Source organism: Falco biarmicus, chromosome 7 (genome assembly GCF_023638135.1).
Source record: "Falco biarmicus isolate bFalBia1 chromosome 7, bFalBia1.pri, whole genome shotgun sequence".
In the NCBI taxonomy this organism is placed as follows: Eukaryota; Metazoa; Chordata; class Aves; order Falconiformes; family Falconidae; genus Falco; species Falco biarmicus.
The window spans coordinates 9,413,724-9,441,048 of NC_079294.1; the positions used below are offsets into that span (position 1 = coordinate 9,413,724).

Sequence of the window (27,325 nt, forward strand, 5' to 3'; positions counted from 1 at the left end):
GGCCGGGCCCGGGCCCCGGCGGAGGCGGGAGCGCGGAGGTCGCGGCGGCAGGAAACGGTTCCGGGTCGCCGTGGGGAGCCAACATGGAGCCCGTGGGGCTCGCGGGGCCTCGCTGAGGGGGAGCCGGGCCGCGCCGCCGCCATGTCGCTGGGCGAGTACGAGCGGCACTGCGACTCCATCAGCTCCGACTTCGGCAGCGAGTCCTCGGGCAGGGGCGGCTCCCGCGGCGGCGGCGGCTTGCCTGGCGAGCAGGAGGAGCTGCACTACATCCCCATCCGCACCCTGGGCCGCGGCGCCTTCGGCGAGGCCACCCTCTACCGCCGCACCGAGGTAGGCTGCCTCCGCCCGTAGGGATCCCCGCCGCCGCCTCCTCCCCCGGGGGCAGCGCCGAGCGGGACGGGGGCCGCCGGCAGGGCGAGCCGGGGGGCTCCGGAGGCTGCGTGCTTGGAGGCCCCGGCGCCCGGAGAGCCCCCGCGGTGACTGACTGACGGCCCTCTGGGCGACTGAAAGCTCTCTGGGCCACCGACGGCCCTCTGGGCGACTGACGGCAGCCCTCTGGCCCACCGACACCAGCCCTCTCGGTGACTGAAAACAGCCCTCGGGGTCATTGATGCCCCTCTGTGCGACTGACGGCCCTCTTGGTGACTGACTGCCTTCTGGGCCACCAGTGGCCCTCTGGGTGACTGACAACAGCCCGCTGGGCGATTGATGCCCCCTCTGGGCGATTGATCCCCCTCTGGGCGACTGATGACAGCCCTCTGGGCAACTGACAGCCGTGACTTCGGCCCTTGCTGTCGAGGGGCGCAGGGTCTGGGTTTCAGCACATTTGGGAGCCAGTCGCTCGGTCCCCTGAAGTTCTGTAGAGAGATGTGTAGACTCTTCTGACGCTAATAGATTCCTCATTTTTCTATGTTTTATTCCAGTCACAGAGGACATGGGGGCATCTCATACAGGTAACTCTCTCGCGGCATCAGCATTTCAGCATAATCAGGGGCAGCTGGCTGCAAAGCCAGTCCTCCTCTCGCTCCCAGGTCATTTAGTCCTATCCAGTTTGATCATAGTTGTGCTTTTTAGTGGCTGTCAAAGAAAAGCGCTTGACTTTCTTCCCAAGGCAAGTTCTTCAGTTTTTCTCTGGGTGAAGGCCACCCCAAGGTGTCACGGCTTGAACAGCTGTAAGTGAACACTGTTCACTTAACAGATCACTCATAGTGTGTCTGACAACATGGATGGGCCTAACAGGGGCAAACTGGATTTGTTCTCATTTCCGTGATATTTTTTATGTATATTTTTTTTTAGGAATACCTGGGTGGTTGTAATGGATTATGGCGTGCAATATTCTACAGTTATGGGATTGGAAATATACTGTCCTGCCTTTATTGAACTGGAGTATGTTTAGTCTTCATTGGAACAAACCAAATTATGTGTCTTCCCCTGGAAACCTTGTAGTATGTTTTTTGGGGTTTTAGGTTTTGGTTTTTGGGTTTTTTTCTTTTCCTTTTTTTAAAATTTTTTTATTTTTGTCAAAGCGAGTGCTGGCCAGCTAGAAAGATGGCTTTAGGCCATCGCTATTCCTAGGAACAAACAGAAAACTTCAAAACTTACTGTTGTTGAGAATCTTTGTCCGAAATCTGTAAGAGGCAGGAAAGTTTTTTTTTACCTTTCCTGAAATTTTAATTTCCTGCTGTAAAGGCACATACTGTTCTCTTTGTAGTAGCGTGTTTTTAATTAAAAGATATTTTTGTGTTTCAGGATGACTCACTTGTAGTGTGGAAGGAGGTGGACCTGACCCGGCTGTCAGAAAAAGAGCGTCGTGATGCTTTGAACGAAATCGTTATTCTTGCCTTGTTGCAGCATGAGAACATCATTGCTTACTACAATCACTTCATGGATAACACCACGCTGCTGATTGAGCTGGAGTACTGTAATGGTGAGATCCTTACTCCCACTTACAGACAGGCAGCTGCCACATTGCTGAGTCACCCTCCTGCAGAACCTGCAACAAGTTTTCCTGGGGTGTCCTCTGGGGAGCAGAGGAGTGGAGGGGAATTCTGCTGCATAGCTGCTGAAGAAGAGGTTGAGAACCCTTCGACTGCTTTGTCACTCGGGTGCCAAAGAAAGAAGCCCAGTAGTTAGTGCAAGCAGTTCAGGCAGTAGGCGATTTCTCAAGTCTTCTGAGTAGCTGGTGCAGTGGAAGAAGTTGGTTATTGGTAATGTATGCTTCTAATGCGCCTTGCTGTGTTCTTTTAGGAGGACAGCGGGAAAAGATCATAAGGATATTCAGGCGCCTCTGCCAGTACAGAGTGGGGCTGTTTGTCAGTAGCATCACTTAAATAGACCTCTCCATTTGGCAATTATAAATCAGTTTTAAAAATCTACTGGCACACCACAGTCAGGACTTTTTCCTGCCTTGTGCTATCAGCTTCTGTGTTTATTATTAAAAAAATAATAATCTGGTCCTTCTGGTGGTGGAGAAAACATTAAAATTCTGTCCAAGAGTAGATCAGGTAGTATTTTTTGGAGTTTGCAGGGGAAACGGTCCCAGATGGGATATAGAGGTGGAAGGATTTGATATGATGGTCTAAGCTGCAGCTGCTCTTGGATAGCTGGAAGAGGAGGTCACATATGGCTAATGGTGCTGGAACAGGATACGTACCTAGAACTGCAATATGGTTCCTATTGGGGTGAGTGGGACAACTCCCCTGACTAGGTATCCTGCGTGTGTTTGGGGGTTATGTTAAGCCTTGGCTCATCAGCAGAAACCTTCTTTTGGTGGAAAAGGCTGTTATCATGTTGTTATCATCTTAGACAGGTTGCTTTCACTGGGACAGGTTGGAGAGTAAGTTACCAAGTATTTTTGTGAGAACACCCTGGTTGGCAGGTTGGCCAAAGCTGGTTTTGCTTCTCTGCTTTTTGTTCTTATGCAGGGTGGAGTTGGGTGCAAGAGTAGGGGAATGTTGGCTCTTCCGTGCTCCCATTTATTTTAGGAATACTCTGTGTGAGTTATTTTGCTGCCCCAAAAAGACTGCATGCTTGGGTCCATTATAAATTCATTGGAGGGCACAGAGAGAAGCTGCATAGTACTGATGTCTGTACGTGTTTGTTAATGTCTCTAAACTGTTTTACTTTGGAACAATAACCAAGAGATGAGTATATAGCCTGCGTTGCCTGCATCTGAGTGGTACAGGATATTGGTTTTGCTGATGTATTAATAGTTTCTGTGGGTTTTTCACAGTGTAAAAGTCCAAGATAATTTGTGAGTAATGTTTAAAGTGAGCCTGGACTAGTGTCTATCAGACACTCCTCAGAATCCAGAGCTTTTACTGTACAATTGGCACATCTCTTCTGGAAATCTAGGAAAGACTTCCAAATTTGAGTAAATATTGTCCCCATTTTACAGGGGAGGAAGCCAAGTTACTGATTTATTTGCCTATAGTCCTGTATATAAATCATGGTACCATTAAGACTTGGATTTTTCATAACACCAGTGAATACATCTGAAATGGATTTGGGAAGAAACATCCTGTAACATACATTTGTTGAAGAGAGTATAGAGTGTCAGAAGGTTGGATGTGATTAGATGAAACAAAGAAGGAAGTAATTTGGTTTTAGTATGTGTGCATAGAGGTATTTATTGTCTTAGTCAAGAGCTAGTTTGTCCCCTTGTGTAGGATTTCGGTGATGTAGTACCTCTCATGTTGCAAAAAAAGATGGCAAAAAATCAGAGATGAGAAACAGAATTCACTAAAAGCCTGCACAGTCTGAATTGCTAGGAAAGAGGTTCATAAGAAGAGGCAGAAATTAATAATTTGGTTAATTTGGGAATGTGAAGGGTGATTTGTAGTTAATTTACAAATGTGAACATGAGGCAGAAAAAAGAATTGTTGAGAGGTTATAGCAAGGCTGAATGAAAAGAAATTAAGTGAAGGGATCTTAATTAGAATATCAGAAAAATCTTCCAAACGTGGAAGTCTGAAATAAGTCCCCCCAGTAGGCAACGGAGCCGTTGTGACCTGTGTTGGACATCTACAACTTGATAGGCCCATGGAAATTATACAGCAGAAAGATGTCTTGCACCATGCCTGTGGGAATTGGAAAGGGCCTGGTGTTCCGTTACTGTTAGGACATAATATATGATAATTAGGAAATGGAATAGCAACAGGATGTGATCAGAGATTTGGGATTTACTGGTAGGATGCTAATCTGAAAAGGAGTGTCAATGCCTGCTGCCTTCAGCATCATTTCTTTTAGCTCTCCTTGATTTTCAGTCGGCTGTCTTGAAATTGTGAGGTGACCTAAAGAGTCTGCTGATTTCAGGCTTTTGGTGGTGCTGCTGCTGTCAACACTTTGTGACTTCTGCATTGATGTATTTGACAGGGCAGATGAAGGAGACAGGCATGTCAAAGCTGGGCAGTAAATGGGGAAAGACAGTAACTTGTGTTTTCAGGGGCTACTCTGAATTTATAATTGCTTTCTTTCTCTTTTTTAAATGTATTTATTTATAAATAATGCTGAATAGGACAATCTCACACGTGATTTGGTGTACAGGTTATAAATGTTTACATATCCCAAGAGGCACTTAACAGGTAAAAAACTTATCTTACTGATTCACTTTTCAGATAGTATTAAATGGTGGTGTTAAAAAGGAATCATCTCTGCTTAAGCTTAGATATGCCAGTAAAGTTCTTCGATAGAAAAACAACTTAATTTTGTGAGAGTCTGACCAGTTTTAAGTGAAGAGTGTTGAGGGAGAGCTGTAGTGATTCATCAGATCTCTTGGGGGATTTGAGTATTCCCAGCAGTACCTGAGCAGAGTAACTGCTACTATTAACTAAGATGAACCTCTCTGTCTTTCTTGCTCTAATTACAGGAGGGAACCTCTACGATAAGATTCTGCGGCAGAAAGACAAGTTATTTGAAGAAGAGGTAATTTGGATCGGCTTGAGGGAGTGGTGGGGTTGGCTTAATGTTCTGGGGATCCGAGTACTTAAACAACATTTTTTCTCTAGTGCTGGTGGGGAATTTTTGTGTCTATCTGGGGACTGACATCCTTTCTCGCCTGTTGAATATTGCAAGCATTTATGGACTATCAGAAACTCTTAATTTTTCCTTTTTGGCTGTCTATAAACAGTACAGACTTCCAAGGGAGGAATAATGAAAAAACATGCTCAAATGGCTTTGGTTGCATTATGACCTTGGCTAACTTTTGACTTTAAACCTCTTTTTATGTTTCTTCCTGGTTGGTACTCAATTTCTTTCTCTTCTGAACCATTTTTTAGGTTCTTTTCTGAGTAATTACCTTGAATCTGTCTCACCATAGATTTTTTTCATGTTACTTCTTTTTTTCTTTATTGTTTTTGAACTTATTTTCCGCTGTCTGTTTCCACCTAATGTTCTGATGCTGAGGTGGTTAATGATTATACTTATTTATCTTACATAATGACTTTTAAGGCCTTGCAGTGCTTGGTGAATATTAAATGGTCACAGTTCATATTCCAGAGAGCCCCACTGTCGATCTTTCCCAGGTGGTCATTAGCTGTCATTCCTAGGTCTTTTCACTCATTGAATTCTTTGGCGCTGGTCAGGACAGACACTGTGAGTGGCACTAGAACAATCTGCCTTTTGGAATATCTTTTCAGAGATTTCCAAGCCAGGGAATTCTAAATTTTCATGCTCCTGAAAGAGCATCTAAATGGTACAGTCAGGCCCTTTCGTTGTGCCTGACAGGGATGTATGGGGTTTTGTGGGGGGTTTTTTTGAGCCTCACATAAAGCTTTTATTCCTACCTTTGCAGATGGTGGTTTGGTATCTCTTTCAAATAGCATCAGCTGTGAGCTGCATTCATCGAGCAGGAATTCTTCACAGGTAAGTGTGGCATATCGTGAAGCTGAGGTAACCGGTGTGGTTCATGGATGTGAGTGCCGAACATGGAGTAGCCTTTGTTTCTGTGTTTAAAGCAAGCGCTGAACTTCTCTCCAAAGCGTAGCTGGACTGCCTAGATGTGAAGTATCACTTCTGTAAAGAATTTTTATTGGGCTAGAAACCATCTTCTGATAAATGTGCAATAAATGTTGTATGTGAAAATGGAATTGCCATCTTTCATGCTGCAGCTCTGTTAAAAGAGTTCATCCATGCAGGAAGGAAGTAAATTGGCTCTTTATTGCTATAGCATGTAAACAAAGTTTGCTAAAGTGGATAGGAAGAGCAGTTACCACAGGCCAAAGGTACTTCCTACCCATTCCGCAATTAATAGCTTCAAACCAACATGTACATCCTTCTGTAATTCATGGAGGATAACAATGATGAAAGCTTTGCATTTGTGCATTGCTGTAATATAACCCATGCAAAGATCTGTCCTGTATTTTGCTTCATCTCATTTCTCGGGCCTATTATTTAAGGAGGTAACGTAGCTTGTTAGCTGGTAGTGGTAATTTTGACGTTGACTGTGAGATTTTAATGAGTAGCTAATTACCTTTTCCTGTTGCCCTGTTCTGTTTGGGAGGGGTAAATTTCTTGGCTTATGTGTGCTTCAAGGAGGCTGTGGTGGTCTGGGGAGTACCGCACATGTAGACAACTGTTTCCAGCATGGGGTTGGATCGTGTGCTGCACAACATCCTTCTCTAACTAATGAGCATAGCTGTGTGAGGATGTTTTCTGTGGGATAACATCCTGGTTGCTGCCATTCTGAATGTCTGGTAATTGGCAAGCCTTGCTAATGAAGGGTTGGTACCCTACTGTCAACAAAGTAGTGCCGAAGTTTTTGACCTAAAGCAGATGTCGTGTCTGCCCTACTTTGTGATGATTTCCTACTTACCAGCTCTGTTGCCCATCTTCACAGCAAGGTTCCCAGTCTAGGAACATGTGTGGCCCCAGATCCTTCCATAATAACGAATTGAACAGTTATTTAAATGTTTGCAGTGATTTCCTTCTGCTGCAGACATTGTCAGAGTGACCCAGGACTTTGCGATGCCCCAAGTGGATGAATGCAAAGTGCTGCTTTACTTGATGTTGTCCTGATCTACACTGGGAAGTTGTTGATGGTACGTTAGGAAAAGGGGGTGTTACGAAGTGTTGGCCATGGGAAGCATATCGTACTGCGGGGGCTTCCTCTCTATTTACAGCCTCTTATATTAATCTGTGAAACTACATATAAATTACTCTGTCTGGGAGAAAGTGTTTTCAATGAGTTTCAGAACCCTGCATTTTCGTGGCAATCAGCCTTTTGATCTTCTGGGCATAGTACATCATATTATAAAGAGTTGTTCCTGAGGCGTAAGGTAGAGGGATGTTACACTTGTAGTTGTAGAATGGCATCTGTTACACACCCTTTGTGTGTGTATTTATATTTGCATACATACATATTCATGCACAATTTACATTTTTTGGTGAGCTCAGTGACTCCTGGCTTAGGTCTGTTTTTAAAACCAGGAAAAATAAGACCTGCTCAATGACCTTCATATGAGAAGAGACTGAGAGGGGGAAAAGAGCTATCTTTGATCTGTAGCCTTTATATAGGTGTCTGGAGCCTGAGCTTTTTAGACTGTGTTGTGTTTATGTGGGTTATTGATAAAACGTGGATAACTACCCCAGTACTTGGGGTCAAATTGCCTTCGGAGAGCTCTGTGTGTGTGTGACAGAATAGCAAGTACCTCATTTGGGGGGGGAGGTGCAGTAACGTGTGGAAAACTGTGAAACCCAGAAATATATTCGAGTGTCTGCATTTCTTTTTCTCCTTTCAGAGATATAAAGACATTAAATATCTTTCTAACCAAGGCAAACCTGATTAAATTGGGAGACTATGGGTTGGCAAAGAAGCTGAACTCCGAGTACTCTATGGCTGAGACTGTGAGTATCTGCTGCCTTTGTGTGCAAACTGAGGTTTGTTTTTCCTTTCATCTCGGCATGCCTTGCAGAAGACCAGGGATGGTGTACATTCTTGCTGCTTGTCTTCTGTGGTTTTCCTTTCCCTCTCCCCTCGATTTCCCTCAGTGTTGTCTCACTAACATCAGCGTATTTGCTGGGATGTTGTAGCCTGCAGTTATCCTTGCTCTAAGGTTACGTTTTGGAGGTCTGTCTCTCTGCAAAGCAGCAGTAGACTAAAGATAAGTGCCACTGTGGGCGTGGAATTTTGCCAGAGCCAGTGTGGCTGTGCTGCAGAGCGCTGCTTTTCTTTCCCTGGTACCTAGGCATGGTACTTCTATAGGTGAATTTATGTAATACAAAGGCAGTGCTATCTGAAGGTACAGAGATAGCAGTAGAGTCACATCAGTACACCGCTCTCCCTCTGGGCTAGTTAAGTGCAGCTTAGTCAGTTAAATTAATTTTGTCATGCTGTTGTGCTAACAGGGGCATTTTACCTCAGCTGGATCTGAGATAGCTTGGACTTGCTTGCGTGACATTGCACCATGCCATAGATATATCTCCTGTCTCTTTAATACTCAGGCTCTGAACTGAATTACAAAGAAGTAAGAAGGCACTTGTGCTTCTTATGGCAACCAGGTGTATGGTTTATTGATAATGCTCTTGGAGGGGGGCGAAGCTTTGCTGGAGAGATTAGTTCTACCAAGCTGTCAAGCTTGGCTTTGTTCCCGACCCTTCCACAAAGCAGTTTCGCAGCCAGAGTTATGACACAGGGTAAGCTGTATTGCAGGCACCTGGAAGGCTCGGCTTGGATTTCCCAGCTCCATGAATTTCTGTGGTGAGCACTAGGCTTGGAAGGGGAGACGTTGTCTGGAGCTCCTATCTGCTGAAGGCCTTTATTATAGTTTGGGATGCAAGCCAACCAGCTTGCACTTCCCCTCATCAGGCCGTATTATTAGATTTAATGCAAGCTATTGGTGTTCTGCTAGGATGTGTAGTTCAACACTTGCCAGCCTTCTTCCAGAACATGAGCGCTATTGTGCAGTTGCACGGTAAGTGGGAACTCAAGGCTACTGCATAAAGCTCTCACTTAAGCTGGGCTGCAGCAAAACCACTTTTGCTTGTCATGTTTTTCACAGTCTTCTAGTTCTCAGAGAAAGTGCAGTCTATGCTGTGAATGTCTAGGCTTGGTTTTGCCTGTGTTGTGTGTGTTCCATCTATACCTGCGAGCTTTTTTTTTTTTCCTTTTTTACTTCTGAGACATACCTTCAACCATATTTCATCCTGTATATGCTGGATGTGCTGTGTCAGTGTGCCAGTGGCTCAGTTTGTGATCTAATGACCAGCGGCAGTCTGGAAGTAATTTTTTTGTGAAAACGGTGCAAAACATGTTATTGTCAGTATTTGTGATTGCAACAGTCAAACTGTGATTTTGTAAAAAGTTTGCTTGCTAAATGCTGATCTCTTAATTTATCATTCTTTCTCGCATTTACCAAGGAAGATTTCGAAAATACACCTCTGTGTTACAGAAAGCGTACATTATCCTTTGCTTTAAAAAGGTTTAGGCGCTGTGTCCTAGTTCTCCATCTGATACTCCAAATAGCTGGGCTTCTAAACCTTCCCGTGGCCAGGACTTGCACAGCTCTCTAGCTGTCACGCTTGGTAATGGGAAATGGAAAGGAGATGGAGGTTCTAAATGTGCCCATTAGGTATCCAGTGTACTAGCAGAGTCTAATGAAGGGCAAACTTTGTAGTCCTTGGAGCTTTGCTGAGGGTTGAAAAGAGGGCAACTATAAATATTTCCCCTTCTTCTAAATTGTCTTTCTCATTTTATTTCGCTGTCTAGTTCCTTGCTAGGGAATGAGCTCCATTCATCTGGAAGCTTCATTCTTACACCTTTTATCTTGTTTGTTCTCTGTCTCCTTGTTGTGACTTTGAGCTGTGCCGCTATTTCTGTTGTTCCTGGGGGGGCTGCTGTAGTTCTGTGCTGGATTTGGGGATTTTGTGTGTGGTGAGGGGTGTTCTGTTTTAAACCGGTTGTTGAGGAAAGTCCACTTCTGAAGTGAAAGCCTTTCAGGTGGGACTTGAGCCAGCTTTCTACTTACTGAACCAAAAGTATCCTGGTTTTTTTGTCAGAGACAGAGTAGCCTTTGTCCTGGCAGTACCTTGTGATGCGACAGAGTGGCACCATCGCCATGGGCTGGCATCTGTGTTTAGAAGCTTTGCTTGGTACCTTTTCCTTCAGCCTCTTAGGCAGGTTTCCATATGCCTGGGGTTTCCATATGCCCAGTCAGTACGTAAGCCCCTGATTACCTCTAAATGTAATATATTTAAGAGAGGGGGCAGTCCTCACTGTGTTCTCATGACCACTACTCTACTGAGAACTGTGTACCACATCAGAATCTGAGCAGAGAGGTGCCTAGGATCTTCTAAGAAACTCAGGCGCAGGCTTGTTGATGAGAAGCAAAGAAGCATGCTCATTGTTCGCATCCCTCCAGCGTGTTGGTGAGCTTTGTCATCTGTGTCACTTCAGTGCTGTGTGATAGCTGCATCTAGCTCTAATGCTCATGGTGTGAACATGTGTGAACATGATGGATGCAGAACTCCTGAAAACCATTTCTGATTTTTAAATGTTATTTTTCCTAGTTGGTGGGAACTCCGTATTATATGTCCCCAGAACTCTGCCAGGGTGTGAAATACAACTTCAAATCAGATATTTGGGCTGTGGGCTGTGTCATCTTTGAGCTGCTTACTCTGAAGAGGACCTTTGACGCTACTGTAAGTCTGCAAATGAGGATGGACTGAGTAACCTTATTTTTTTATCGCCCTGAGATTCGCACTTGGCTCATAGCTTTCTTAGCTCATGTTTTTCTTTCATTGTTTGAATCTGCTGATTAAGAAAACAGTGGCCTGGGAGGGCCAACTATAGCCAAAGGAAATGTCTGCACGATTTCCCCTACCCTGCACTGCAGGTGTGTCTCTGGCTTCTGCCAAATCTACCCTTGTCTGCAGCCCTGGGTTTACCAGATGCAGAATACAAGCTGTGGTCATTTGTATCATGGTTGTGAATGAAACATCCTTTTCTCTACAAGGAGGAAGTTTGTGGTTGTGTAGTTTTTTGGGTTTTTTTCAGCGTTACTGTCCGCAAATTTTCTGTGCAGCATTCTAAGTGAAAAATTCCAGCCTTCGGATTTCATAGGATTTAATCCTCTTACACTTTCTCGAAGTTTGGGTGCAAGAGAAGCTGGTGGTCAAGCTGGCATGAGGAGGCTGAAAGGGAGCATTGCTGGCTGGCATGTGTGATTTGCGAACTTGAGCCCATAGATGGGAAAAGCTGGTAGCTGCCATGGTGCAAAATTTTGTAACCCTTGAAGAGACAATGTGAAAATACCATCCTTTCCTGACATCCTCTCATCATGGCTACCAAGTCGCCTGTAACTTTGCTGCTGTGCAGTGTTTCAATGGCAATATGCTGCATAGGAGATTCCATGCAGAGAGACACTTGTCCTCCCTCCACTGTTAGGGAATTTGGTGAAAAGCTGGATGTTGCCACCAAGTCCTGCCTATCAGAGGTACCATTTCTGCAGGAAGTATTATTAAGTTTTTGGAGAACCTGCTAGGCAGGGAAGCAGAGGGATGTGTCCTGATCAGAGAAGGAGCAAAAAAAAATAATGGTGGCCTTATAGCATCTCTCCCCAGTGGACACATTGTCCAGTTCAGTTCCCTTACAGCTGGTTTTTGGTTTCTGCCTAGAATCCCCTGAACCTTTGTGTGAAGATTGTACAGGGAAATCGTGCCATGGAGGTTGATTCCACTGTCTACTCCCGGGAGCTGATCCAGATGGTGAATTCCTGCCTTGATCAGGTTGGTGAAGTACTTTTTAATTTTCAAACACCCCTTCCCAGCTGCCTAAGCCATGGAGTTCAGGGGTGAAGGGGAATGACATGCCTGTTTCAGCATGAGGGCTGTTGATGCAGGGTAATTTCTGTGAGGCCTGAGGCATCGCTAGGGCTGGGCTTCCTCCAGGTCTCTGAAAGCATTGTCTCAAGATGCCATTCAGTCTGGCAGGCTCTGGACAGGTGCTGAGTTTACGCTGACACCAATTATTTAATGGGCTGGCAGAAGCAATTATTTTCTAATGCAATGCTGCAGAGGTGGGAATATTGTCTCTACAGTCTCTTAAGGTTCTGACTTTCTGACTGTGACTGGCTTGCTGTAGGGAACTAATGCCTTGAAAACAAACATATTATTGATACTGTCAGAGCATGGAAGTCCCTCCTGCACATCCTTGGCATTTATCCCTATTCATTCCTAATATTTGAATGAATTCCTTTCCCTTCTGAAGGGAGTCAGGGAAGGAGGTCCATGTAGGCTTGAATGAGGTCTTCTGGCCCAAGATTTCCTTGTAGATGATGAGCATTTCCCAGAGAATGACTTGTTGCTCACTTGTTTCAGGATCCAGAGAAGAGACCCACTGCAGATGAATTGCTTGAACATCCCCTTCTCAGCAAACGCAGGAGGTAATCAGATGGTCTTGCCTGAAACCTGGACAGGTGTTGGGGAGAACAGCAGGGTTTGTGCAGCCTAGTGGCATTTATGCTTTGAGGCAAAGTCCTGAAGTTAATTTGGGCTGATGTGACGCAGTTGTTGAAGTATACTTTACCTCTTTAGGAGAGGAGTGCATTCTTGCTGTCTTCTGATCTGATGTTCTGTTGGTGCATGGGTATGGTGAGAAGGATCTCAGCATCCTTTGTCTTAGAAGCTGTTGTATTGAGAACCTTGAGGCATCCCTTTCTGAGGCTCCTTTGAGGACTGCTGGTTCCTGCTCTTCAAATTTCTGTGAACGAAGGGTCACAGAGATCCTCCTATGCTCATTGGAAAAGGCCTTTTAAAATAATGTATCATCCAATGTAGAAACTTTCACTTTCTCCCTTTGTTGCCTCTGTCTTCTGGAGAAAGTTGCCTTGAAAGTGGCCCATTTTACCTTAGTTTGACATCAGCCTGTACACGCTGTCTTTTTATGAAAGGTGGACCATAATTCTGGACTGTTTGGATCCCACATTGGTGACTTTGGGAACGGCAGACTTAGTCCTTTATACCAAGATTCTTTTTGGTGGTCAGCAAAGTTTGCGTTTTGTCTTGCTGTATGCACTGGTAAAAGCTCAGATCCTGATATTTAGCCATATAAGATCATTCTTGTGCTATATGGGTATTGGTTGGCCACATTCTGGTATGTATGTAGTTTGTTGTTCTCAGCTCTTCTGGAAGTTTGTTAGCTGTATGGTACATTACTTCTGCCCTACTTACTGTGTATTGCTGTGAGCTGGTAAATAACTGCTACATTTCTTCCAAGAGGGAGCAGCATTTGATTGGAAAGGAAACCGGTCTGTGTGTGCTGCTTGTCAGTAAATTGCTTTGGGCGACGTTACTGTTTCCTAAAATGCTTTTTCTCCTTTGGCAGGGAGATGGAAGAGAAAGTCACACTGCTTAATGGGCCAAATAAGCGACCAAGGTAATTATTTGGGCATGTGTCTGAAAGGAAGTCTGGAGAGAACAGCTCCCCAGAGAGGAACTTTGCTGAGAGTGTTAGTTCGTGACAATCTTAATGGAAGAGTGTAGTTCAGAAGATCCCTAAATGCTAGGAATTTGACATAGTTGTTACGTGGTTATTGTCCCACATTTTACTCTGCCTTTTTTATCCTGCTTATATGTATGGCTGGAGCCTTACCTCAGCAGGTCCCATACAGCTCTAATCTGCCCTACTGAGGATGTAGTCTTTACAGCCTGCATATCTGAGGATGTAATGTAGATCCCCCCTTTCATGCAGATTCCCTTCAGCAGGAGGAATGTGACTGGATGTTGAATATTAAACGAACATAGATATCTTTCAAAAAACTGGATATATGCAGAGGTTCTCCACAGTCCACAGCAAGCCTGTAGGCAGGGTTGCTCCATGAAGCAGGTAGCTTCTGTGACACATATAGCTGTTTTTTCTGTTGATTTGTCAGATAGAATTTAACCTTTTTTTCCCTCTTAAACTTGGAACTACTATCTGAGCGCTTAATGTGAAGTTATCCCAGTTCATGGGTTGCTCGCAGACTGTATACAAGAGGAAAGAGGGAAGTTTGAAGCTTTTGGATGCTGCTATATTCTGAGCTAGATTTCGTGACCATTTGTAAGGCTTTTTTTTTTCTCTTTCACAAATGAGGATAGCACCGTGGCCATTCAGTGAAAGCCCAGTCTTTTTAAATTATGTCAAATTAGACTGTAGGCTTGTTAAAATGCTTCCTGGGGGCTGCTTTCTGTGCTGCTCTGAGACAGGTTTGAACCTGAGTCTCTCTATAGCAGTTGAGGCCTCACAACCACTCAACAAAAAGAGTTCAGAAGTTTGTGAAAAGAAAAACCCTGAGTGGTCATGAAGGGGAAACCGATAGACAACAGTAGGAAAATGAGTGATGACAGTGAATGTGAACTCCTCATTAAAAGCCTGTGTGTTTTGTCGGGGGGGATCTTGTGCAGGTCAAGTACCATGAATGAGGCTCCCATTGCAGTGGTGACTTCGCGCACTAGTGAGGTGTATGTTTGGGGGGGTGGGAAGTCCACCCCCCAGAAGCTGGATGCCATCAAAAGTGGCTGCAGCGCACGCCAGGTGTGTGCTGGTAACACTCACTTTGCTGTGGTGACGGTGGAGAAGGAGCTCTACACCTGGGTGGTAAGTGAGAGAAACTGCAGGAAGGGGGTGAGGGTGGGAAAGGAAGGTCCAGATCCACCACAGACCATTCAGTAAGCCTGTTAGAATTAGATGGGAGAGTGGCTTGGAAAAGGAGAAATGTTGCTTATAGTGGACGCTGTGAGGCTGTCTGCTTCGGGGCTGACCCAAGTCTCCAAGGCAGGTGTGTTTCTCAAGTTTTCCGTCATGACAGGAGGTGTATTGGAGACTTGCTGTGCGCTTGAGGATTGTAAATGGTGGTCTTGTGGGCTCAGACACAGAATCAGACACCTTTTCCTCCCCTTCCTGACTACTAGAAATGCAGTGGAGGGTTTAGGATGTTCTGTTGGCTTTATGCGTTTTTGAGGAAGGTTTTCCGAGATCAGAACGGGTGACATGAGTTGACCTCATTGTAATACAGGCAACTTGTGGGTGAAACTAGATATGTCTTATACTAAACAACTCCGCTTTTTATGATGAATGGAAGTTCTGTAATAGTTTAAAGTGAGTAAAAAAATGTTGGCATATAATGCATTTAAAACAATTGAATCCAGCCTTCTCAGGCTTAGATGGTCGGTGATGTGGAGGTATTCTGCATCTCCAGGCTTCCACAGGCTTTTGTATTGATGATACAGAAGCTGTTAAGACAGATTAGAAATTACCCTTAGGTGGGTGAGAGAAGAAAGACATCCAAATGGGAGGAGAGCAACTTGAAGTAATTTGCTGGATGTTCCTGCAAGAATGGCCACTGAAAACTTCCATCTGGCTGTTAATGTTTTAGTTTTAGCTTCACACTACTCAGAGTTGTTTTGTTTTTCCTGTAGCACTGGTAGGTCTGGCCACTTCGGTGACATTTGTTTTATGTTATGGGTTTCTTTCAAGCCATTAGGATTTAGAAAAGTAAGTCCAAAAGCCGAAGATAATTTCAGTCCTGTATCAAACCTGGCAAATGAGAAAGGAGCAGGGATTCCTCACCAGCTGGTGGCCTGAGACCAGGTCACTCCTTGTTAGTACCTAACTGCCTGAAAGCCTGTGCTGCATTTAGAATGTTGTTACACTACACAGATAGCAGTCTCTTCCCTAGAGTAGTTAACACACTTTCTCGTGCTCTTTGTTGTCTTCTGGTTTTTGTTTGAGGTGCTATAACTATCGGCACTGTCTCTGGAGTTGTGGGTACATAACCTTACCAGAGGTTTCTGTCTTGCAGAATATGCAGGGTGGCACCAAGTTGCACGGGCAGCTGGGACATGGAGACAGAGCCTCCTACCGGCAGCCAAAGCATGTTGAGAAGCTTCAGGGAAAAGCCATTCGCCAGGTGTCCTGTGGAGATGACTTCACAGTGTGCATCACAGGTGAGAGAGGGAAGGGGACCAGCATCCCCTCACTTTGCTGTGCTGTGGAGGTGTTTGCCTTCACAGTAAGATTAGCAGAGCAGCTTTGTGCACAAAGGAGAAAGCCTCATATGTTACTCACCCCTCAGTTTTGACAGTAGTAGGTACAGTAGTGGAGATAGATCAACACTATTTTACAGAGGACAATACTGACTCCCTAGAAGGCTGGGTGTTTTGCTAGGGATGAGCTTTGTTTTGATGATGATGCTGGGTGCTGAGCACAGCTCCTTGTGGCTGTGCGGAGTCCCTGCTGTTGCATGTGGTGCCTCCATACATGCCTGTATTAAAGACAGAGGAGCTGAAAGTCATGAATGTAAATGTGTTTGAGACTCTTTTTGGACTGTGTGGGGAAAGAATCACCCAATGATAAAAGAAGATGTGTATCTGAGATTTGCTATTTAATTCAGAAAGCTTGAGACTTGGTAGCTGTCTCTAGTCCTAACCCTGCTCATACTTCTGAAGATCTGTTAACTGTGGTGTTGTCTGTTACGGAAGAATTTGATTCTTGCTTTACCCATGAAAACAAATCTTGAAGAAGGTAGTTTCCAGCTTATTTTGCCAGTGCTGGAAAAGCAGAGGTTTGACAGATAAGCTCAGATGCTTGGTGTGCTGGAGGAGTGACTTAGGGAGCTACAGGATTGATTTTGGGGTTTCTGTTAAAGAAAGTGGCAGGTTCAATGCAAGATCTTTTTACGCTGGTGGCCTGAAATAGCTGAAGGTGGTGGAGTAAGGTCATCCATCTTAACATGAACAAGAAAGCACTCCTTATCTCCTGATCACATTGTTCTGCACTAAAGAGGAGGAGGATTACAGAAAAGAGGTTGTTCCGGCCGTGCCCTAAGAGGTTAATATGCCACCTAATACAAGCTCTTTGTGCTGACCAAGCTTCCCTTGTGTCCTTCAGATGAGGGCCAGGTGTATGCCTTTGGCTCGGACTATTACGGATGCATTGGCGTTGACAAGGCTTATGGCTCTGAAGTGCTTGAGCCCCTGCAGCTGGATTTCTTTCTTACCAACCCTGTGGAGCAGGTCTCGTGTGGAGATAACCATGTGGCAGTGCTGACCAGGAACAGAGAAGTGTACACTTGGGGCTGTGGAGAGTATGGTAGGTAGAGTCTCCCTGGAACCTAGAGGGTTTCTGGGGCATGCCTCGAAAAAGTGGCTTGGTGCAGGTGTGTAATGCAGGCCCTGGGTGAAGGCTGTCTGGGTGCACCAGGAGGCAAAGAACATTGTATCTTTGGGGCTTTCTTTCCTTGTAAGAAAGGGGAACCGGGGACTGAGTACTTGGCACTTTAGTTTTGGCTTCCATCTGGGTAGGGCAGTTTTTCTGTGAGTGGGATTGGGTTACCTTGAGGATTGGCAGGCAACGGTGCACGTAGGGGAGCAGGTTTCTAGTTCTGGAGGGAGATGCCTTTGGGACTGTGGTGAGACAATACCATTCCTTAGGGATGGGCACCTGGTGAGGCCATTTCTAACTGCAGTGTTTTCACTGGTGCAGGGCGCTTGGGCTTGGATTCAGAAGAAGATCACTACACCCCTCAGAAGGTAGGGCTGTGACTACTTCTCCAAATCTGCATGGCGTAAATCCAAATTAGTTGCTGTTTGGAAATATTAACTGCCTGAGGTTCAGGTGTTTTTCTGAGATATCATAGAGTTTGCGAGGGTTTTAACTTTTCTTCATCACTTCATTTTGCTTAATTTCTTCCTAGAGATCATGGCAGAGGGGCATACCACTCCCAATCCAGCCAGCATCGTGACTTAGAGCTTGATTGCTCCGATCTCTACGCTGGAACTGGAAATGCCAAACTTATTGTTGTAGAAATTGTAGTAGGAAATACCAAACTGTGTACCTCGGGGCTGTAGAGGAAACTTGCAGCAGTGCAAACAGCTGGGGGTCTTTCAATTTGACATAATGAGTTAAAGATGAGTTGCAAGTAAAACCCTCTTGAAATACAGTGCTAGGGGTAATGAGATAATATAACCCATTGGGGGTTAGAAAGGAACAAATATGTGCCTGGAGGACAAATATCCGCGATCACATGGTATTGCACCCACGCAGCACAGACCCAGCCCTGCTCAGCTAATTGGGTCTGGTGCTTGTGGACCCCAGCTGGCCAGGATGCCTGTGCACCACGTTTCTGGTTCCTGTGCTGGCTCACTGGTGTCTGGACACAAGGTCTAGGATGCCTTGAGTTTCTGCGTTGTGACCAGAGTTTCGGTATGCTATAGACTTCATGGTACCCCCCTCACTCAAAAGAACTGCACTGGCTATTGTCAGGGCCCAGACTAGCTGAACCGCTGCTCTAACCCCATATGTTTTCCGTGTGCCAGCTTCAGTGTAGTAGGTGTTGGGATTTTCATTTTTTGGGATATATTTCTTCCACACAGGTGGATGTTCCAAAGACCTTAAACATTGTGTCCGTTCACTGTGGCTGTGATGGTACTTTCCTGCTCACTCAGACAGGCAAAGTATTGGCATGCGGACTCAACGAGTTCAACAAGCTGGGCCTGAATCAGTGCACATCAGGGATAATCAACCATGACGTAAGTGCGTTTGGGTCCCTGGCTCCAGCTCCCAGCAGTCAGTAGTATATGAGAAAATGGAGGTCCTGTGAGAGTGACCAAGCCTTCATTAGCTTTGTGCCAATTTGTTAGTTCCAGTCCAAGACAATGGATACTGGGATTGTGGGAAGAGGTGGTTTGTTCCTCAGTTTCCTGTCTGCCCTATGGGCTGACATCAGGTCTGAGGTAGCGAAATGGATAGCGAGCTGCTCCAGGGTGACTTAGCCAGTGACATGGATTCTGGCAGTTCTTTTCCATACCCATGTTGGGATTGTCTAGGTTAATGTTGTGGTCTGCCAAGACCTGCTTGAGTAGATCTTAGCTGATGAATGTGGGTTTTGACTCTCTGCTTATCCGCGTGTGTTTTCTCAGACATACTGTGAGGTGCCATATGCCACTTCCCTTACTCTGGCCAAGCAGCTGTCCTTCTACAAGATCCGTACCATTTCTCCAGGGAAGACACACACAGCTTCCATTGATGGTGAGCCCTGTGTATTAAGAAGTGGATACTGGTTGCTGGATTACTTTACATCAGCTTTGCCCTTTCAGCCTGACCCTTGACATTGAGGGTTGTGCTCTTGGTAGCAAGGCTTAGGCCTGCTCCCGGAGCCCAGGATTCCTGTTCCTCAGTAGCGTTGCCTCCTGGCCAGCTGAAGCAGCAGCATCAGCTTCTGGGTCAGCCTTCATTTTTTTTAAAGGGGAAAAACAAAGGTTTGGGGAAGGATTACGCTAGTGAAGGAATTGTTTATGACCGAGTTAGGCTTTGCCCAGGTGACACCAGTCAGAGGGCTGGGAGGGAGGAGTCCCAGCCCCCAGCATCAGAAAAGGGGAGCAATAGGAGAAGGAACTGGGGAAGTGTTTCCAGGCTGAAGCCATTCCTCTTGGGTGGCACTGTCCCCTCCCATCCTGGCTGGCTTCTCAGCAGAGTTGTTCCTGGTCGTGGGCTGTTGCTGCTAGTTCTCTGCATGCATGGCTGCTTCCCAAGTTGGGTCCTTGCTGTGACTGTCTCCTCGTTCCTCCTCTCAGAGCGAGGCCGCCTGCTGACCTTCGGCTCCAACAAGTGTGGACAGCTTGGTGTTGGGGACTATAAGAAGCACCTGGGAATTAACCTGCTGGGAGGCCCCCTGGGGGGTAAGCAGGTGATAAGGGTTTCATGTGGAGATGAATTCACCATAGCTGCTACTGACGGTGAGTGGGTCTTTGCAAAGTTGTGGTGGGTTCCTTTGAACTAGATCTGCAGGGTGGTTAACTGACTCCCACTGATCATTTCCTAGACCACCCCCGCAGCACTGCACTGAAATAAAGAAATCCTCCTAGACTGGAGGCTGTTAGCTGACCCAGCACAGTGCCAAGCATTTGCTGTCCCTGGGGCTGCAGAGTGCCAGCTTGGGTGGCTGCCTGTTTTACCAGTTTACTGTTGTTACCAGTTTGTTCTCCCACTGGCAAAATGGAGCTGGTTGATTAGATAGTTTGGGATAGCAGTTACAGCAGAAAGGCTGTGATCCCTGTAGCAATTACTGATCAAGAGGGAGAGAGGGAGGGAACTGAGGCTTCTGAATCTCTTTCCTCAGACAACCATATCTTTGCCTGGGGTAATGGTGGGAATGGGCGCCTGGCAATGACATCAACTGAGAGAGCTCACGGCTCGGATATTTGTACCTCATGGCCTCGGCCAATATTTGGATCGTTGCATCATGTTCCAGACCTGTCATGCCGTGGCTGGCACACCATCATCATTGTTGGTAAGTGTCACTTTAGGATGAAATTTTGGGATTTTGGTTATGATGATGTATTGCTTGCCAGGACCTGGGCTATAAATCCTGCCTGGGAACAGGCCAGGGTGGTGTGGGGGAACGTGGCAAGCCGCTCGGAGCTCTAGGCCTGCAACATTGGCTTTGTTGTGTGCCTCTAGGAGTTGTCTTGCTTTTGATGCGGCACTCTAACTGAAAGCATGCTTCTCTCCTTACAGAAAAGGTGTTGAACTCTAAAACAATCCGATCCAACAGCAGTGGCCTGTCCATTGGTACTGGTGAGTAACCTGCCCTGGGGAGCAGTGGTTTAAGTCCGTTCAGTGGTTGGTTTGAGTGGGTGCAGTCTGGTCCTGCTGCATTGTTTCTCTGTGTGAAACTCCTCACAGAAGAGGTGAAAAGGAGGAAATCCAGTTGGTGTCGTGCATGGGAATGGATGGCCCAAAGCTGGGAAAGGGAGAACTGTTAATGGGCGGAAGAACATGGATGCAGAGAGGCGTTTGTAGTTCTCAAACTTCAATTTCGCAGGGAAAAGCTGTGAGGAAGTCACTGAAGGGAGCTGATGAGGGAACGATGGCTATGGGGCAGCTGCTGGGAGAGACGGAGTCCAGTTTCTTGGACCTGTGGGAGGGCTGGGGCCAAGAAGCTGCAGAAAACTGCTGCACGCAAGCCCTTTTGGGGAGGCCTGCGGGGAGTGTTAGGAGATGAGCTGTTGAGGGAGGTGCCACTAGCATGTGCTCTCATCCTGGCCTTACAGCCCAAATTTCTGCATCTTCTCTGCTCCAGTTGGGGTTTGACAATGGGAATAGCAGAGGTGGGGAAAGTATAAAGTTTTCACTCTTGTTTGCTAGTGGCTCAGAGCTGCACAACTGGAGGAGGAGAGGAAGAAGATAATGAACAGGAAGCGGAGACCCCCAATCCCAGTGGAGGCTTTCGGGGAACAATGGAGGCAGATCGTGAGCTGGGGGGCTGGATCAGCACCACAGAAGCTAAGGGAGGCAACAGTTCCGACAGCAGCTCCTGCCCTGGCTGGCTACGGAAGGTAAGTGGGGGTCTCAGAAACGCCTTAAATTGGGGATCTAGGCTGGGGAAAAACAAATGGCCCCTTCCACCTTTAAGGGATGCTCTGAAAGCTTCTCAGAGCTGTGCTGCACGGGGAGCCCTTTAAGCCTCACTGCCTTTTTTACCACAAGAGGGTGTGGGTGCATTGGTTGAGGAGATGAAGGCAGGCAGGCCTGACAGTGCTGCTTTTGTGTATCCAGGAACTGGAGAATGCTGAATTCATCCCCATGCCTGACAGCCCCTTTCCTCTGAGCATGGCATCTTCAGAGCCTGAGAAGGAGACTCTCCCCTACCAGAAACTTCAAGGACTCAAAGTGGCCTCTGAGGAACCTGTTGGATTAAACAATCCCAAAATGGAACCCTGGGTAATGTTACCCACCCCAAGATGTTTGGGACCATAAATGGCAACATCTGAATTATGGGGAGAGCTGAGAAGAGAGTGTTGGATTGGCCTAATTCATCTGGATGAGGAAAAGAGGGCTGTTGATAATCAGAGATGATGCTGCAAAGAGAACAATTCATAGGAATCTAGAACACGAAGCTTGAGCTTTGTCAGATTGAAAATACTGAGATCAGTTCTGTGGAAAAATATGGTTAAAGAAGAGAAGCCTAGAGCCCAGAAGCCTAGCAGAAGATAGAAATTTAGAAAGCAGAAATTGCTGTGAGATAGAAAGAAGCACTGATACAGGAAATCACTGAGAAACCGCAACCTGTGAGACTACTTTTGGGACAGAAAACTCCTGGAATAGAGCAGGCACAGATCCCAGGCTTAGGGAAAGAGGGGTAAACCAGGTGGATTTTGATGATAGGAGGACAGGAGCAGCTTTCCCAGAAAAAGGAGGAAGTTAGTGGCTTTGTATTGAAGACATAATGACTAGTAGCTTGCTGACCTTGGCTGCTAGAAGTTTGGGAAGCTGGGAAATGAGCTGGGGTGACATTTTCTGTGAACGGTTTCTTCTTGTGGCGTATATAACTCCTGGCCTTGCAGTCAGATCTGGCCTGACTTCTCTCCATGTCTCTGCAGCCTGCTTGTCTGAGTCCAACCTTGCCATGCAGCGAAGGGAAGGCTACATCTCCTGTTGTGGGCTGCATGTGCAGTGCTCTGCAAGTGGAGGTGACGCACCTCCGAGGCCTGGTTTTACAGTGTCTGGATGATCAGAAGAAGCTGCAGCAGGAAACTGTTCGTCTGAGTGCCCAACTCCAGCGGTTCTGCAGGGGGATGGAGGGAATGCAGCAGGTGAGGACTTGTCACCTGGGTGCACATCCATGCTCGGGGCTCACTGCACTCCTGCATGGATTGTAGAGGCTGCGCAGCAGGAAGCAGCTCTTAACAGATGTCTCCCTTAGAGCAGAAGGGGGACACTGAGCATGATGCCTGGCTCTGCTTTGAGCTGCTGATGTAGGCTCTGGTAGTAGCAACAGGAATGAAGCCAAGAAGAGAGTTTCCTGTGAGGACAGCCTAGTCCTTGAGGGACCTCATTGTCTGGGATTCCCTGGGATTCTCATCATCTCCTGATGAGAAGGGATGGGTGGTCAGATGTCGCGGGGAGTTACAAAGGGATGTGGAGAATAGGAACTGTGCCTTCTGTGGCTCTTAGCTTCTTTGCAGCTAGTCCTAGAGCTGTTTGGATAACTGCTGTGTGTTTTGGCAGGTGGAGGTTCATTCCAAAGGAACACAGACAGCCAAAGAGGAGATGGAAGTGGATCCGAAACCTGACTTGGATTCAGATTCCTGGTGTCTCCTGGGAACGGACTCGTGCCGCTCCAGCCTCTAGTCTCCTGAGCCCACTGGGATCCATCTAATTTCACAGCACACTAACCGAATGCAGAGAGCGGCTTTCCTGGCTTCAGGTCACTCGCAGACAAGGAGCGAGGCCGGAGGCTCCAGAGCAGCACCCATGTACGTTTGATACGAACTAGGAGTGAGTTTGAGAGAGGAAGGGCCCCTGAGCTCTAGGCCAGCTCAGTGGTTGAAGCAGCAGCAGCTCCTCTTTGTACCTTACCTGTCAATTCTGCACATGAGGCAGAATGGCCCCATTATGGCAACAGCTCCAGTAGCAGCTTGTGGCCCTTTCATTGTTTCACTGCTTCTTGGGAGCTGCCTTTGGGACCCCAGTATTCATCACTGCATCTCTAGATGAGAGGAGGAGACTTGTTTTGTACTGAAGCTGGCTGAACCCTAAGACTCGCCACTTTCACTTCAGAGGGGTGAAGGACTTGGATCCTCTCCCTACCATATGGTAAGGCCCAGCCGGTGAGGCTGCTCCCCGCTGCCGAGGGGCAGAGGGAGCAGAGAAGGTCTCATTCTGGAGGCAACAGAGATCTTCCTCTTAGGGAGATAATGGTAGACGGCATGTCCCTGGCCTCGAGGCACAGCTTCTGGCCATACGGCTGTGTCCAGTGGCCCATACAGACAAGAGTTTAAAGGCTTTATTCTGGGTGCCTAGAGCTTTCCAACTTCCAGGCAGTGCATCGAGATGAGTGAATCCGGTGTTGTTTCCAACAGCAGGAGCAGGGACTATCTGAGATGGGATCTCTAGTTCTCGGTTTCAGACCACCTGCTTCCCAACCAGATGACAAGCATCTGGGCCTCAGACTAAGCCACCCATTTCTTGCTCCAGCTGTTCAACTTGGATTGGATGCCAGAGCTTCTGGTTTCTTGGCATAAGCCTGTAGCTGCTCCCTGCTTGGCTTCTGTTCTCCTCAGCCCCTGGTGCCCACGCTCTGTGTGGGTGTGGGAAGAATCAGTGTTTTTCCACTCAGTGTTTTGATGAAGCTGGAATGCAGTTTCCTACCCAGAATGGGGTCATTAATGCTGTGGTCACAGGATGCAGCCTTCCCCAATGACCAGGAATGATCAAGTCTCTGTCTGGAATTCACCTTCTTTCTAGAAGCAAGAGGCTTTCCCAAGAAAATTGGAGATGGGAAGAAGTATGGTCAGATGCTCAAGATTTCCTCATTTCCTGTTTGAGAATGAGGTTAATTTTATTCCCCTTAAATTTGTTAGCAAACTGACTTTGAAGTAAGCTTATGGGATTGGTAGGATCTCTGGGAGCAGCTTGCCTCCTCCGCCTTACGTGACACCTCTAAGGAGTCCTGAGTGCCTCTCACCTTTGCTGTGAGAGTGAGGTGATTTCATCAGGCTTAAACCATCCCCATCAATGGCATGTCACTGGAATTGCCTTAGGTCTAGTGGAGTTGGATATCCTGTCACCTCTCCTAGACTACTTCTTTCGAGAGACTGTTTGGGGGGAGCCAGCATTCCCCATTTGTCTCTAGAGATGGATGTCAAACCATTTGCTTGTAAAACTTATGCTCCTTCAATATTTCTTCGGTGCCTATTGCTAGTATCTTGGAGCTGAACCAAGTGTAGTCTCTCCAGCGCAGTGTCCAGGGCAAGGATTGTACCAGTGTGCTCATCCATTGTTCCTGAAGGAAGGGCAGGAGGACAGCCCTCCTGGGAGGTGGTGGGTGCCGGGCGCCCTGGCACAGCCGCATCACTTGGTTGCCCTTGTGACTGCTCTCCTTTCCCCCATGTGCGTTGAAGCCAGTTCTCAGGTTAGGGTCCCGGCTTGAGGGTTGTTGTTGCAGTTGGAAATGATTGAGTTGGTCACATTGCAGCAGTGCCTTTGAGGAGTGAAGAGTTGAGCCTGAGCCATGTCCAATAAGCAAGCACCAAGCTGATGGGAGTCGCTCTCCTGCAGTGCACTGCTATCCTCATTTCTCAATGCTCTGCAGTTGGGAAGCTAGGTGCACAGACTGGATTCCCCTTGGATCTAGTGGAGGATGAGGGTTCCTGACAGAGGATGCCCTGTGTTCCACAATCTCATATGTGCCTTAGAGGATTCACGCTATCCAGGTTGTGCCTGTTACAGACCACAGATTTCACACCAGCCAGCTATGCAACCAAAAAAGCAGTTTAAAGCCAGCACCTTTGTTTTGGGCTGAAAACAGAAGGGCAAGTGGGCAGAAGTGCCTTTGAGCAGTTTCAAACCCCTTCTTACTTCTCCCCTTCTTGCAGTGCTAGCTGCATATGTGTTGGTCTCCTGCTAGTATTGCTACTGAGTTGTTATAGTGGAACACAACTTATGCCTGCTCTGACACTCTGGCTGAAAACTAGTTTGTCGTTGTCTTTTTTTGAAAGGTTAAAGGGTGGAGTGGTTTGGAGTTTCTGTTTAAATAAATGTTTAAACTCATTCTCCTGTGTTTGGAGTCTTGGTTTTTTGGTTTGGGTTTGGTTGGTTGTTTTTTTGGCAAGAGAGGGAGGGAAAATATGCATATATTCAGCTGGCTTCATGGCATTCTGTTGTTTTGGGGTGGGTTTTTTGCTTATAGAAAGAGGGCCAGTGGGCTGGCAGGTTCTTTGGTGTGGGGAAACAAAAAAGTCACGTTCTGTGTCCCTTCATTAAAAAACCAAACAAACAACAAACTGACTCTTTTTTTCTCTTGCTGCTACATCTCTTCCTAGTGATGTCAGGGGGCTTTTGTGCTTGTGTTTATTTCAGTGGTGCCAAGTGGGAAATGAGTAACAGGAAGAGAGAGGCTCAAAGGGAAGAAGTACCTGTTTCTCTCAGAACAGCTTCTACTGAGCATTAAGGCCCACAGAAGGGAGAACCTGCCTGACATCTGCTTGGCCAACTGGTCCTGCACACTGTACTTAAAGCCTGTCATACTTTATCAGGGTTTTTAGTAAATTGTAAAATATCTTGAGAGGTAGAGCTGGGTCAAAGCCTTAAAATACACCAGAGATTTGGACGCTGAAAATGCAGCATGTCTTTAAGAGGGATTGTACTGCAGTAGCCAAAGAGGAACTGAGCTGGTGTGAATAACATAGCTTGAGCAGTGCCGGGCTAACACTGCCCATGATAGCAAAGTAGTGGAGTAAATCTCGGTCCTGAGCCTGATACTTTGGCTAAACTGTTACTAAGTTTTAAACCAGTTATCAGAGACTTCCTGGGGACTGCTGTCTGTCTTGACCTGAAACAATAGCTCAGCAAAGAGGGGTCAGCTGCCCACTGCTAGCTTTAAAACAAATATGATAAATGAAGCCTGGTGATTTAATTCCAATAACTTTCATTTAATCTACAGTTTCAATCTCTGTGTTAGCAGTTTGCCTGTCACTTTAGTCCCCAACAGATAGATTTATTTTACAGTATCAAAAGCTTTTCTGTGTCTACCCCAGTCACCATTTGCACTCTGCTGACTTTTAGAGTCCACTAAATACGGTCAATAAAACATAGCACAAGAGAAATTAGTTAATATTATAAGACAGGCAGTGGTACTGAATTTCTTAACTACCTTTTGTTAATTCAGTTGCACCTTTCATCAAGGAGGCTGGCATAAAGGTTCCACTTCACCCCTTTCCTACCTCTTGCTGTCCTCTATTTTGAAGCTCTGAAGTTAAAGTGTTGGTTGGTCTTCCTTCTCCAATTGATTTGGATATAGCAAATTATTTTCCCTTGTTTCAAGTCTGGTTTTTCTCTACTCTCTAGGTTTGTATGCTCCTACCCGCTGGCACAGCACTGCACTGACCCTTTCTGGGACCTTCGTGCTTTTCTAGGATGTGCCAAGGGATTGAGATTTCTGCCCACATATTTATAGGGTAGAAGCTCTCCAACTTCTTTCAGGAGTCACATCCACCCATGGAGGGCTGGAGTGTTTTTTCAGCTTCTGACTAGTCCAGTTTAGTCACTTTCATCTTTTTCTAGGTTCCCATGAGCTGCTGCTACCTTACTAAAGGACTTGCAAAAGGAGCTGCTGGGTTGTTTTTTTTCCTTGTTTCCTTCCTGTTGCAACTCTGTCATACAAAGTAGTCATTCTTTGAGAACACAAACCGCTCTGTGACCATTTAAAACAACTTTACACAACAGAACTAATCTGACATATTAAAAATCAGAATCTGGAAAAATAACTGACTTAAAAAATGTGCAGGAACTGGCACCAGTTACAAGCAGATGGTTCTCTAAAAGGGTCTGTAGGACACCTATTTCCTGCAA

General features: G+C 46.3%; 1 protein-coding gene across 2 annotated transcripts; it reads left to right on the forward strand.

Annotated features, from left to right (window-relative positions):
• Positions 1 to 44: 44 nt before the first annotated feature.
• NEK9 (NIMA related kinase 9) lies at positions 45 to 25,525 on the forward strand. Of its 2 annotated transcripts, XM_056346599.1 has the most exons (23): positions 45 to 330; positions 924 to 953; positions 1,750 to 1,927; positions 4,868 to 4,923; positions 5,792 to 5,862; positions 7,737 to 7,842; positions 10,504 to 10,635; positions 11,611 to 11,721; positions 12,313 to 12,377; positions 13,319 to 13,369; positions 14,377 to 14,569; positions 15,774 to 15,918; positions 16,862 to 17,062; positions 17,456 to 17,502; positions 18,346 to 18,501; positions 18,892 to 19,000; positions 19,546 to 19,707; positions 20,091 to 20,261; positions 20,489 to 20,548; positions 21,119 to 21,309; positions 21,530 to 21,694; positions 22,354 to 22,566; positions 22,982 to 25,525. In XM_056346599.1, the coding sequence occupies exons 1-23, from the start codon at positions 142 to 144 to the stop codon at positions 23,102 to 23,104; spliced, it is 2,925 nt and encodes a 974-aa protein (XP_056202574.1). In that variant the 5' UTR covers positions 45 to 141; the 3' UTR covers positions 23,105 to 25,525. The 2 variants fall into 2 exon arrangements, with proteins under 2 accessions (XP_056202574.1, XP_056202575.1); XM_056346600.1 differs by lacking the exon at positions 924 to 953.
• Positions 25,526 to 27,325: the final 1,800 nt, after the last annotated feature.

Coding starts and splice junctions, on each gene's coding strand:
- NEK9 (XM_056346599.1), top strand. CDS start 142: ATGTCGCTGGGCGAGTACGAGCGGCACTGCGACTCCATCAGCTCCGAC. Junction 5,863..7,736: donor CGAGCAGGAATTCTTCACAG/GTAAGTGTGGCA, acceptor TTCTCCTTTCAG/AGATATAAAGACATTAAATA. Junction 13,370..14,376: donor GGGCCAAATAAGCGACCAAG/GTAATTATTTGG, acceptor GATCTTGTGCAG/GTCAAGTACCATGAATGAGG.